General features: G+C 37.8%; 1 protein-coding gene and 1 long non-coding RNA gene across 4 annotated transcripts in view; both read right to left on the minus strand.

Moving 5' to 3' along the window:
• LOC129347324 (uncharacterized) overlaps window positions 1-12,683 on the minus strand; it is a 496,469-nt gene that overhangs the window by 73,324 nt on the left and 410,462 nt on the right. The gene's annotated exons all lie outside the window — the stretch shown is intronic.
• LOC111578831 (matrix metallopeptidase 17a) overlaps window positions 1-12,683 on the minus strand; it is a 133,264-nt gene that overhangs the window by 56,270 nt on the left and 64,311 nt on the right. Inside the window, exon 4 of the mRNA XM_023285800.3 lies at window positions 11,465-11,600. Within this exon, the coding sequence (XP_023141568.2) occupies window positions 11,465-11,600 (136 nt within the window). The remainder of the gene's footprint in view (window positions 1-11,464; window positions 11,601-12,683) is intronic.

Genomic DNA, 12,683 nt, shown 5'->3' on the forward strand with positions numbered 1-12,683 from the left:
TAAATGTCTATCTCATGAAAAAAGCAAGCACACAAGTCAATAAAGAAGCAATGAGGCGTACATTTTCCATATTAAACAAAATACCCGGGTGAAAAAAAACAGACGCTGGCAGTAAATTAGACACCTGAGGCAGCAATTCTGTACAGAATATTATATTACTTTACTACATTTCTTTATGGATAAATCATACAATATGGAAGAAATCTGAACTCAACAAGTAATCTACAAGCGTTAGTAATAAAAACGGAGTAAATTCACCATCTGTGTCTAAGCACTGGGGCTCCAGGCTGGAAGACACGAGTTCCGTGTATCTCAATTTTCAGCACATCTTGGCTGCTTTGCGCTGCTCTATAAATGCGCCAGCTTCAGCTAGAAAGGTGGTTTCACTGGACTGAAAAGAGACGCTGCCTTATTTCACAGAGCCGAGCGGGGCCAAGCCGAAGGCAGAGTAAGGCGTGTGATTGGCAGCGGCAGTTTGGCAGGAGTCGGGTAGAAAGGAGAAGCCGGGAGAAAGACAGAGAGAGTGAAGTGAAAAAGCAAAATGTTCCAGTCATAAAACAGCAGGTCCTCACAGCAGTGCGCATGCTGGTCCCCTGAAGCAGATGTTGATGCCGTGGTGTCAGTGCAGTGTGATGCTGGATTGCTGCCACCTGGTTTTTCTGGGTTAGCTGAGACTTTAGCCCCCCCATGCAATCATATCCTAAACCCGACCGCAGAAATGTCTCCGACGGAAAGCCTCCAGTGATGAGAGGGATTATTTCAACAAGGCGATGCCACGGGACAAAGTCACCAGGTAATTTATTATCAAAAAGCCGTAACCGTTCTGCCCCCGGTGACGAGTGATTCATCCCTGTGAACTCATCCCTCCTGCAGCCTGAGCAGTAGCTTTTGTTGCTGCAAACCAGTGTGCTGAAGAAGAAGAAGCTTACTCTACTTAGCTGATCCTGGATGGATGAGCAAGACCTGTGTCCCTGGGAATTGAGTTTTGGATGATTTTCTAGGATTTATGTCCAACGCTGAACGTTAATCTGCTGTTAATGTAGCCAAGCAGAAAGTAAGGATGTGGAGGGTGACTTTCACAAAACGTGACTGGTCACAAATAAAAACTTTACCTGTTAGTAATAATAATAACTTTATTTATATAGCACCCTTAAGAACAGTGTCCTCAGCGCAGTCAATTAAAAATAAACAGTAAAAATGACAATAAATTAAATGAATACTTTGCTAGATTATCACGCAACTCAAACAAGGAAATTAGGCAGTTTGAAAATCAAACAACAAGATTGAGGGTTAAAATTAAAACTCAAAAAAATAGACAACAAAAGAATTAGCGAGACACATACTACAACGTCCACATCACAGTTTATCTACAAAAAGTCACAAAATTTTTAGTCGTGGGTGTCTGGAACTGAATAATATAGTATTTCATTTCCTGATCAAAACAACCAAAGTCAGACAAAAAACACAAGACAAAAAAAACTAACAAAAAATATTACAAAAATGAGACACAAAATGACAAAAATGAAAGAAACAAAACAAAAAAGAGACAAAAAAATGACAAAAATTGAACAAAAAAACAAAAAATAGACAAAAAACAAGCGAGACAAAAGATGACATCACACCAAAGAACCAGGCAGCTTAAAGTAAAATAAAACAAGACAGAACATCTAAAACAAACAGGACATAATACAGAATAAAACAGTACAACTTATTAAAGCTAAAAGTAAACCTCACATAAAAGCAAGTCTATAAAAGTGGGTTTTAAGAAGTGATTTAAAAGAAGTTATTGACTCTGCAGGTCTTATCTCTCTCATTAGCGTCTATTTTGAATGTCAGAAGTACATTTCATTGCAGTCTATCTGGAAAATCTCCTTCAAAACCACAAATGTCAGCCTCAGTGTTGGGCTAGACACAAAATTAAACAATCAATGCTGTCAATAAGCATCATTCTGTAGGGACAGTGAACGTCTCGGCATAATTTTATGGCAATCCATCACATAGTTGTTGAGATATTTGCCACCCTGGAAGCCTTGCCGTGGCTAAAACACACTTATGTACGGATTTTGCATCTCACAGTCATCTTCATACTGCTTCCTTGTGGTGTTCTCCATCTTTTCTGTCTGAGCTCTACTTTATTTTCTCTCCCAGCTTTCCCATCAGCTCCAAGTTCCTGCACATCGACCTGTTTTTTTCAATCCTCCAGTGCCCCGATGTCCTGCTTTCCAGCCACATCTCGCTTCACTTTGCTTTCCTCCTGTCCTACCTTAGATCTATTAGCCTCCTCGCTTCATCGTCCTTCTGCAGTTTGCTTCGGCCCATCTGGCCTCTGCATTCCCCTCTCCTTAACTGCAGGTTGGTCCGGCTAAAATAAAACTTACTACTTCACTCTGGTTCATAAACACTCGTTCAGCCAGTTTCTGTGCACCAAAGAGGTGCTTAAGAGGTTGATTTTTATGTGAATGTTCTGAAAGAAAATATTAGAAGTTTTTTTTATATATATATATATATATATATATATATATATATATATATATATATATATATATATATATATATATATATATATATATATATATATATATTTAATCACTTTAGATATTTTTAGGATTTTTTTTGGATGATTTTACTCATTTTTTGAAAATAATTACAATAATTTTCTTGCCAAATTTCGGGGACTTTTTTTTTAAAATAAAACTTTTAAGGGAAACTTTTAAGGAATCCTTGGAATTTTCTTCCTGAAGGTTTTGCAAATTTTCAGAAATTTGGGGAATTTTTTTGCTGAATTTTTGGATTTTTTTCAGACAAGGGCACCATATTGTTTGGTGCCCAGAAATGAGGATAACAGGAGAGTTAAAAACCAGTTGGAATTGGATCGGAGCAGCAGTTCAGCCTGATCCAATCAAACCTCAGCTCCAAGGGTTGTAAGAGCACAAAGGTGGGGCGGATGGAAGCACAGAACGGGCTCGTAGCTGAACACAATGCACATTAACAGAGGAGGAGGAGGAGCACAGCAGCCCACATGTTGGACAGGTAGATGCCAGAAGTTTGCTTGGTTTGTTAGTTTGCTTCAGTATTGGTTGTTCCTTTACAATGAATGTAACTTTCCAACAATAGCAGATTGCAGTGAACATACAAGCAGTCCTGCTCTTAAACTAATAGAAAAAAACTTACATTTTGGAAAAATATGTGCACAGATCTGTAGGTCTGAGTTTGAGGTGGAACACATGAACACTGCTGGTTATAGAAACAAGCCCAAACCAACATACTGAGTTGGAGATTCGGTGCTGTTGTGTAAATTTATGCTTTTTTTTTTTTTTTTTTTAACTGCAGGTTGAACATTTCGTTGTCTGCCTGCAAACTCCACTTTGCAAGTTGGTGTATTCAGTCAGAGGCCTGCACTGTACTGAGCTGGTGTTCAGGAAGTTGGGCTGTGGAGTTGTTGCAGTTTGTGATGCTGCAGGTGTTGAGCTGGAAAATGTGATCAGGGAGTGTGTGCTTCTAACGGTGCTGAACATTCTAAGTTTCAATGCTGTGCTTACAAATAGCATTCAAGAATTCCTGCACAGTGTGTATCTTTATTTTGTGCTGACACACATTCTGCTACTGTACTCATAAGCATACTGTTTTATTTATGCTGAGTTTAATTTATTAATTACTTTCAGACAGCTTGTTTTCCTCCACAGAAAGTCCCAGATAAGAGGAGGGGATTTTATACTTTAACTAGCTGTCTGCTTAACAACTGCTGGAAAAGCTCAGCATCTTGCTTTCACCACCAGAATCTTGTATTTCTGAACGGTCTGTCATCACAACCCGGCTAGTTCTCAGCCTTCAGCAACTAAACGGCAAACCCACCGTTCCTGAGCTTTATGTCTGGATACAACAAAACTAGGTAGAAATAAAAGCGGCTTGTCATATTTACACATTCAGCACTTCACTCCGACCGACGCTCTGTGAATAACGCTCGTAAACTAAACTTCCTTTCTTTACAAACGGCATCACATATTCTGAAGGCACTGCCAGGATTTCCACAGCTTCCACCTGCCTGTTGCAGCAGGTTCCAGCTGTCATTTACACACTGCAGTGAATCAACGCTAAACGAGGAAGGCGTGCTGACCTATCAGCTGTAGACATCCTCGTCTGAACTAAAGCCATTTAACCACTTGCGAATAAAAAGGCTCATGTTAAATAACAGGAGAATAGTAGATCTAAGTAAAAACATGAAGTAAAGTCACACTGAGCATCATCTAATATTATATATGTATCTGAAGTGACACAGTCCGACTTCATTTTTTCCCATATTCTTTATTTTTCTAACGTCAGTGCCAAACAGTCTCATCAGCATGTGTGACTGCAATACGTTGTGCAAGTGTCAGCTGTAATCAAATGTAATTATAATACTTAGCTGCTCTTTTTTCATGACTAATTATAAACTTTGCAACAGCCATCTAATACTAAAAATGAACGCTCAATACCAACTTAAACAGCTGCACCTGGCGTTGGATTACAACATGAACGCTCCGAGGTGAACACTAACATCAGCAAAGTGTAGCTGTTGTGTAGCGGCAGTAATGTTTAGTATTATTTTCAGCATGTTAGCAAGTAAACATTTCCTTATTAACATTAAAAAAACTAAATTATGACCTGATGTCAGCACTGGATGGAAAGTGAAATGCTTATCAGAGATATTTTATGTAATCTGGAGAGGAATATGTCATGTCATGAATGTGAGATTCAGATTATCGTGTCCGATGTTTGGCACTTTCCTGATTATTGACCGGTTATTGATGAATTAAATGTGCTATTTCAGGTCTGATGCAGCCTCCTCTGTCTCAGAAATATCTCTCAAGCAGTTAAAACTGAACCAGAAACACCAGCCGTTACGGTTCAATTTCAAAAACTTATCATTTACACATTACAACTTCCAGATCACAGAGTATCTACAAAGGAACACAACTTTTAGTCACAAATATCTGAAACTGAACAATGTGGTATTTGATCAAAACGGCAAAAGTCCGAATAAAAGACAAAAAACAACAAAAACAAGACAAAATATTAAAAAAATGAGACACAAAGCAAGAAAAAAATGGACAAACAACACAAGTGAGACAAAAAAAGAGACAAAATGAAAAAAATGAGACAAAAAAATGAATAAAGCTAAACACAAAATGACAAAAGTAAGACAAAAAGGAAACATGAAACAACAAAAACAAGAAACAAAACGACAAAAACATGAGACAAACGACAAAAAACATGACCAAAAACAGCACAAAATATTCTAAAAATGAGACACTAAATGACAAAGCAACAATGAGCAATTTAGCATTTTACTGTATGATTAAAAAAACTTGTTATGGTCTACAAATTATTTTAAATTTACAGATTTACAAAGTCATCCGTGGGCCAGATTGGACCCTCTGCGGGCTGCTTTTGGCCCACGGGTCGCATGTTTGACACCCCTGTTCTAGCAGCTCAGTCAAAGGCTGCCACAGATCACTCTGAAACAGAGTCTGGAAAAATATAGCTACTAACCTTAGTTGGCAGAAAGAAAATAAAGAAGAACAGCAGACGTAACCACAGGAGACAAACTGATTAATCTCAGTGAGGAGAGGAGGAGAGGAGAGCATCCTGATTCTCTTTTACATATTCAGTTACAGTCGCTTTTATTATTACTGAGGAAGCCTAGTTATGAATAACAGCTTCTCTGCTATCACACGCTGTTAAAACTTTACATTTAATGCATATTTATTCCAAATGTTGGTTATCAACCTTTCTTGATTACCGTTAATCGGTTGATCCCCAGTGAGAAAGTAATACTTGTGATTTACCAGTTGTGTGAGGATAATAAATAACAGAAACAAGCAAAATACAAAGACAGGAAATGGCTCGATTGATTCAGTTTTACACCGGCGCCCACTATATGTTAGGATGGATTTGAGATTTTACTGACCACTCTTAAGGCCTCTCTCCCGGTTAAACCCCTGACCTTTTTGTAGATGAGATACTCGAGCAGAAGATGTGGAACATCTGCCCCAAGAAATCAGGTCAGCTCAATCAATAAGCTTAATTTCTTATGAACTGGCAGAAAAATGTTGTTTTCCAGCACTGCATCTGTTTCTATACGACACGGTGATCGATTAAATTCTGCTGATTACGTGAGTCGTCTGTTTTATTTTACCACCTTGTGAAGCATGTTGTAAGATGGATTTTGATTAGAAATAAAGATTCTTATTAGTATTATTATCTTGAATTTCCCTCTGGATTAATAAAGTATCCATCCATCCATCCATCCATCGCATCACTTCAGTCACTGGTAATGAAATACCAATAATTAATCAGTCACACCATCAAACCATTTTGCTGAGTGTCCACTAAAACCGGCAATTTCCTTCATCCCATTCACTGTCTATGTTAAACGCACCGCATTGCATGCTGGTCCGGTTGTGATGCGTTTCAAGCTGCGATCCGGTGCGTCTCCCTGTAGCTCATTTGCATAAAGTAGACTCGACTTCTACTTCATGCAAATTCAATGCAGAGGTCTGATGCATCTCGAAACTTTGGTCAAACATCTAAACTAGTTCAAAGTGGTTCAAGCTCCTCCATGAGGTTTCAGTTAAGTTTGGGAACAATCAGCATCTCAGATTTCGTCTCCAGATTTCGGATGCTTGTTTTTTAACAGTTAAGAAGGAAACGAACAGAGAGAGAGGTGAACTGAAACCAGGACAGATTCAGCTGCTGCACAGATTATTTCTCGCCTCACGCTGAACTGTTTTCGTAATAAAAGAGAAAGTTTGCGACCGAGCCGCCATGTTGGTCCTGCTTGAATCCAGGAGCAGACATCTCCCGAGTTGATGCGTTTGTCCAATCAGGGGCAGAGAAGAAGGTCGGTAGGAGTTGAACACCAGCTACTGGTTTCAAGAACACGCCCACCAAGCGGGAGATTTCCAGATGCAGCGCGTTTACATGCAGGAAAAACGCATCTAGTGGACACATAAGATAAGACCAACTCTCTTTTAACCCTCATCAGTACATGTGGCAAAACCTACTTAATCTGTACACTTTGGGTCCAACTGGAGCCCAATAGTATTTCACCTGTTTCACATTTCTGTACCTGTCCATATCCTCTCAATGTATATTTTCCTAAAATGTGTGTCATCTGTAGATACAAATATAAAACAAACAATGAAATTACTGTTGATGACTACTGTAGTGTATTGCTTACAATATTAGTGTAAGAACTCCTGAACTGAAATGAAACACAGTGCAACTGAAGCAGTCATCACAAGAGCAACGTGACACAAACGTACATAAATAAAAGATGCACAGTCCAGCTCTGGTCTTGCTAGGGTCTGGCTGGGGTCTGCATGTACCCCAAAAGATTTTCTTATATATACACCACAAACCTGGTTGGAATCAAATAAGCTTGGGTGTATGTGGGTGACAACTACCTAAAGGGACTGAAAAATCCAACTTACAAATAAAAGAAATGACAAGTTGTATACCCCTGGGGTCTGCATGGAGAATAACATTAACCCCCAGTACGGACCCCAGGTGTACTGAGGAGGGTTAATGCTATTTTTTGGCCTTATTCAATAGGTAAGTAGACAGGAAAACAGGGAGAAGACCTGCAGCAAAGAGCCGTGAGCCAGAATCAAACCAGGCCACTACATAAGGGACTCTAGGCCCGAACCCGCTGAGCTATCTGGGCATCCAAGACTGACTCTTCTTATCAGCGATAAAACACTGCTGGCTGAAATCTAAGCCAGATCACTGCCTATGAATGGGCAAAGAGAGCAAAAAGGGAGATTTTATCCAAAGTTGTGGCTGGCTGAGGAGCACTGACCCTTTACAAAGACTGTTCCCCAGCAGCGAGGAAGAGATCACACAGAAATCCAACCTCATGTGGGTGTATTAGTGTTACTCTTTGTGTGTGTGTATGTATTACTCAGGTGTTTTGTTTTTTTTTAGATGTTTGCTTGTGCTTTTAAACACCCGTGTGTTTGGGCTGTATTAATGTACAGTTTCTTTTGCTGCATGGACACACACACGTACACAAATTGCACAAATTGGCTGACACGTCGCCTTAGATCATCTCCTCGTTGGATCTAATAGCATGTGTGAGTCAGCGCAGGCCAACCATATGTTTCACCACCTCCTTCTCTGCTGTTAAACACTAAAGCTGTATCGCTGACAGATGGCCCAGCTGCTTTTAGCGTGCCCATATTATTTTATTATGTAACGTGTGAACTGCAGAACGACTTCAAGTCCTTCATCTTTAGAAATCACACAAATGATCTCTTTAGGTGGACTATATAGAGCTGGAAACCTTCATTACTGTCACTCAGGTTTTCACATTTTTTTTAATACTTTCCACATTTTACACGCAACAGGAGGGAGGGAAATGTTACTTCTGTATTTAGGTTAGATTTAAAACATTCTTCCTCTCAGCCAAGAAGATTCATGTCACAAAAATGCAAATTTCTGTAGTTATTTTGTGTGTCTCTCATCATTTAAAGTTTTTCAATGGTCATTTTGTGTCATTTTTTTTGTCACATTGTGCATTTTTGTGGCCGTTTTTGGTCTGTTTGTGAAAATTTTAGTTGTTTTTGTGGTCATTTTGCAATTTTTTGTCGTTATTGTGTGTCTCGTCATTTTGTGTCTTTATATGATAATTATCTGTCTCTGAGTCATTTTGTGTTTTTCTATGGTCATTTTGTGTCATTTTGTGCGTTTTTGTGGTCATTTTGTCTTTTTGTGGTTGTTTTGAATGTCTTTGTGTTCACTTTGTTTCTTTTTTGATCATTTTCAGTATGGTTTGTGGCCATTTTATGTCTTTTTTTGGTCATTTTGTGCACTTTTGTGGCCGTTTTCGATCTGTTTGTGAAAATCTTTGGTGTTTTTATTGTCATTTTGCAATTTTTTGTAGTTATTTTGTGTGTCTCTCGTCATTTTGTGTCTTTATATGATAATTTGTCTGTCTCACTGAGTCATTTTGTGTTTTTTTTGTGGTCATTTTGTGTCATCTTTTGTCATTTTGTGCATTTTGTGGTCATTTTGTCTTTTTGTGGTTGTTTTGTGTGTCTTTGTGTTCACTTTGTTTCTTTTTTTGTCATTTTCAGACTGCTTTGTGGGCATTTTAGCTCTTATTGTGGTCATTTTGCACTCCTTTGGGGCCGTTTTCAGTCTGTTTGTGGTCATTTTAGGTGTTTCGTGGTCATTTTGTGTGTCTCTGTGGTCATGTTGCAACTTTTTGTAGTTATTTTGTGTGTCTTGTCATTTTGTGTTTTTCTGTGGTCACTTTCTGTTTTTTTTTAGCCTTTTTTGGTCATTTTGTGTTTCTTTGTCAGTTTGTGTCTCTCTGTGGTCATTTTTGGTCATTATCAGTCTGTTATGTCACAAGAAAGTGTATTAAATCTAATCTATCAAAGGGTGTGCAAATGGAGAAAACAGTGAAAAAGTAATGATTCTTCTGGCTCCTAGCAGCACACTGATTTGGATGGAGCTGAAACAGACTGAATTATACTGAAACACAAACATGACGGATGGGATTTTTACAATATTATACTTGAAATAGTTTTCTGTATCCTGGACTCTCATGTTTTTTCATGGGATGAACTGTTTCAGCAGTAGCAGGTGTCTTCTGCTTCTTGTTTTCAGTGATTCTGAACACTGCTTAAACACTCTGGACGCAAAAAAAAAACGCATCTTGTATTATTTGGAGGACTGCTTCGAGCACTTAAAGGTGGAGGTTCTAATCCAGTATACTTTTTGTAAAATTCATCAAGTTTCTCCTCATGGTTTGCTAGCTGTCTTTTCTGTGTGAGTGTTGAAGAAAAATTTAAAAATCTGGTTTTCGTAAGCAGCCCTGGCTCTGGAAACTGGAAATGGGAAACAAACAAAGTTGCCTGGTCCAGTTCATACAACACTATTCCAGTGTGCACATTTGTGCTCATGGAGGAGGAAAGATGAGGACATGAAGGGGGACGGTAAATCTGGCACAATAAATATCAACAATCTTTCTCTAGAACAGGGTGTCCAACATGCGGCCCGTGGGCCAAAATTGGTCCTCCAGAGGGTCCAATCCGGCCCTCAAAGTGTAAAAATTCCAGAGAAGACATTAACTGCAGATTGTAAATTAGTAAAACTATAAATTTAAAATTATTTCTAGACCATGACAAGTTGTTCTGATCATAAAGTAAAATACTAGATTGTTCATTGTTCCTTTGTGTCTCATTTTTGTAATATGTTGTCTTGTTTTTGTTGGTTTTTGTCTTTTTTGTCAGATTTTTCTTGTCTCTTATTTTTGTAGTTTTGCTTCTCGTTTTTGTCCCGGTTGTGTTTTTTTTTTAATCTATTTTTTGTCGTATTGTTCCTTTTCTTGTCATTTTCTGTCTCGTTTGTGTCCAGTTTTTCAGTCGCTCTGTAACTTTTTTGTCTAATTTTTTTGTCTCCTTTTATGTTTTGTTTCTTGTCGTTTGTCTCATTTTTGTTTTTTTGTGTCTCATTTTTGTAATATTGTCTTGTCTTGTTTTTGTTGTTTTTTGTCTGACTTTTGTCGTTTTGATCATGAAGTAAAATACTATATCATTCAGCTCCAGGTAAGTGCGACAAAAAGATTTGTGCCTTTTTGTAGATAAACTCTGATCTGGAAGTTGTAATGTGTAAATGATAAACTGAGGCTGAATGTCATTGAAATTGAACTTTTTTTTCTTAAGAAATTTCAGTTTGTTCATAATGTTTTGTAAAAAAAACAAACAAAAAAACCCCCAAAAAACTAATTCCTTAAATGTGAATATTTTCAGAACATACTTTCTTGCACTAAAACAAAGGAAAGAGCAGGAGTTCTGGTTATTTATAGGTTATTATGCTGTGATTTTACTGGTCCAGAACACTTGAGATCAAATTGGGCTGAATGTGGAACCTGAACTAAGATGAATTTGCCCCTGCTCTAGAATCACAGACTCCGCATTTTAAGGCAAAGAATATTAAAATCTCTGCTGAAAAATACACAAGATATATTAGCATTTGGTGCTGCTAACAATATTCTATTCTCACACATAATACCACGACATAAAAACAACATCAACACTGAGGAAGTCATGATGTTATTATCTACATTATATGGAATACTTGTATGTCTCTTACTACAGTGTTTTTGTTCACTTTGTCACCTGAGCTGCTATTGTTTGTTATGATGAACCTGAGGAGATACAGGAAGTGACTGATAACTTATTATGCGGTTGCCGGGCAACAGCGAGATGCCTCTCACTGCCGAAAACCACACGTAGGTGATTAAGATAAGAACTCCCTCTGTCCGTAGACTCTGTCCTCTTATCTGGGTGAAGCAACCTTTAGCTGTGAGCGTTATTACAGATGTAGCTGTTGAATGGATCAAAGTGATGCAGTGAGCCTGACAGGTTTTTATAGCCTCATAACATACTGCAGGGTGCGTTTTTATTATCCCCACCTCCAGGATAGATGCCTCTTATTCCATTTGTTCTGAGGGTTCGAGCTCCGTTTCCTTCGACCCGTCGTCCCCTCCACCTCAGACACATCTGGCAGAGAACATCTGGGCGTTTTCATTAGACCCAGGGTGGCTTGGTCTGAAAGAGAAAAGAGGTAATTGTGATGCAAAGCCATGGAAATACATGCAACGATCACAAATGGGGTCATGTAATTGAGGGACTTTTGAAGTCCACGGGATATATCTTCCATACATTTTTATTTACAGTAAAAAAAAAAAAAAGTTTTTTATCTTCATTGTGATCATGTCTTTACAAATTCCATAATTATTTATTATGGAAACAATCCCTTATTAGTAAGAAATGACTGGATATCACTAAAATGTCTACTAAATAACCGTCCCAATTTAATGCCAACCACCTTCTAATGAGCTAAACAATAACAAAATGAGCTGATTCAGAAATAGTTTGGATTGTGTTCTTTTTATTAAGTTGAGACAATCATGACAGATATTTCTTTTTTGGCAATATCTAAAATTTTATGTGGAAAATAACTAATTGTATCTATGTCTGAGAAATCACTTTCAACTAAGTTATCCATTACAAAAAAACCTCTCAGGGAAGTGTGTTAATTCCAGATCACATGACCTGTTCATTTGGTTTGTTTTTGGTCATTTTTCAGTACGTTTTGTGGGCATTTTAAGTCTTTTTGTAGCCATTTTGTGCATTTTTGTGCCTTTTTGTGGCCATTTTCAGTCCGTTTGTGATATTTTAAGTGTTTGTGTGGCTATTTTGCAATTTTTTTGTAATTATTTGTGTGTCTCTTGTCATGTTGTGTCTTTATATGATAATTATCTGTCTTACTGAGTCATTTTATGTCTTTTTTGGTCATTTTCAGTCCATTTTGTGGGCATTTTAGGTCTTTTTGTGGTCACTGTGCATTTTAGTGGCCGTTTTCAGTCTGTTTATGATAATTTTAGGTGTTTTTGTGGTCATTTTGCAATTTTTTGTAGTTATTTTGTATCTTTATATGATAATTATGTTCCTCATTTAAACATTGAGTTCAGTTTTTCTGTGGTCATTTTGTCTCTTTTTGAGGCTTTTTTGGTCAAGTTGTGTTTCTTTGTCAGTTTGTGTCTCTCTGGTCATTTTTACTCATCATCAGTCTGTTTGTGGTCGTTTTGTCTCTTTTTATAATAATTTTGTGTCTCATTAAGTCATTTT

This window comes from Amphiprion ocellaris, chromosome 17 (genome assembly GCF_022539595.1).
Source record: "Amphiprion ocellaris isolate individual 3 ecotype Okinawa chromosome 17, ASM2253959v1, whole genome shotgun sequence".
NCBI lineage: Eukaryota > Metazoa > Chordata > Actinopteri > Pomacentridae > Amphiprion > Amphiprion ocellaris.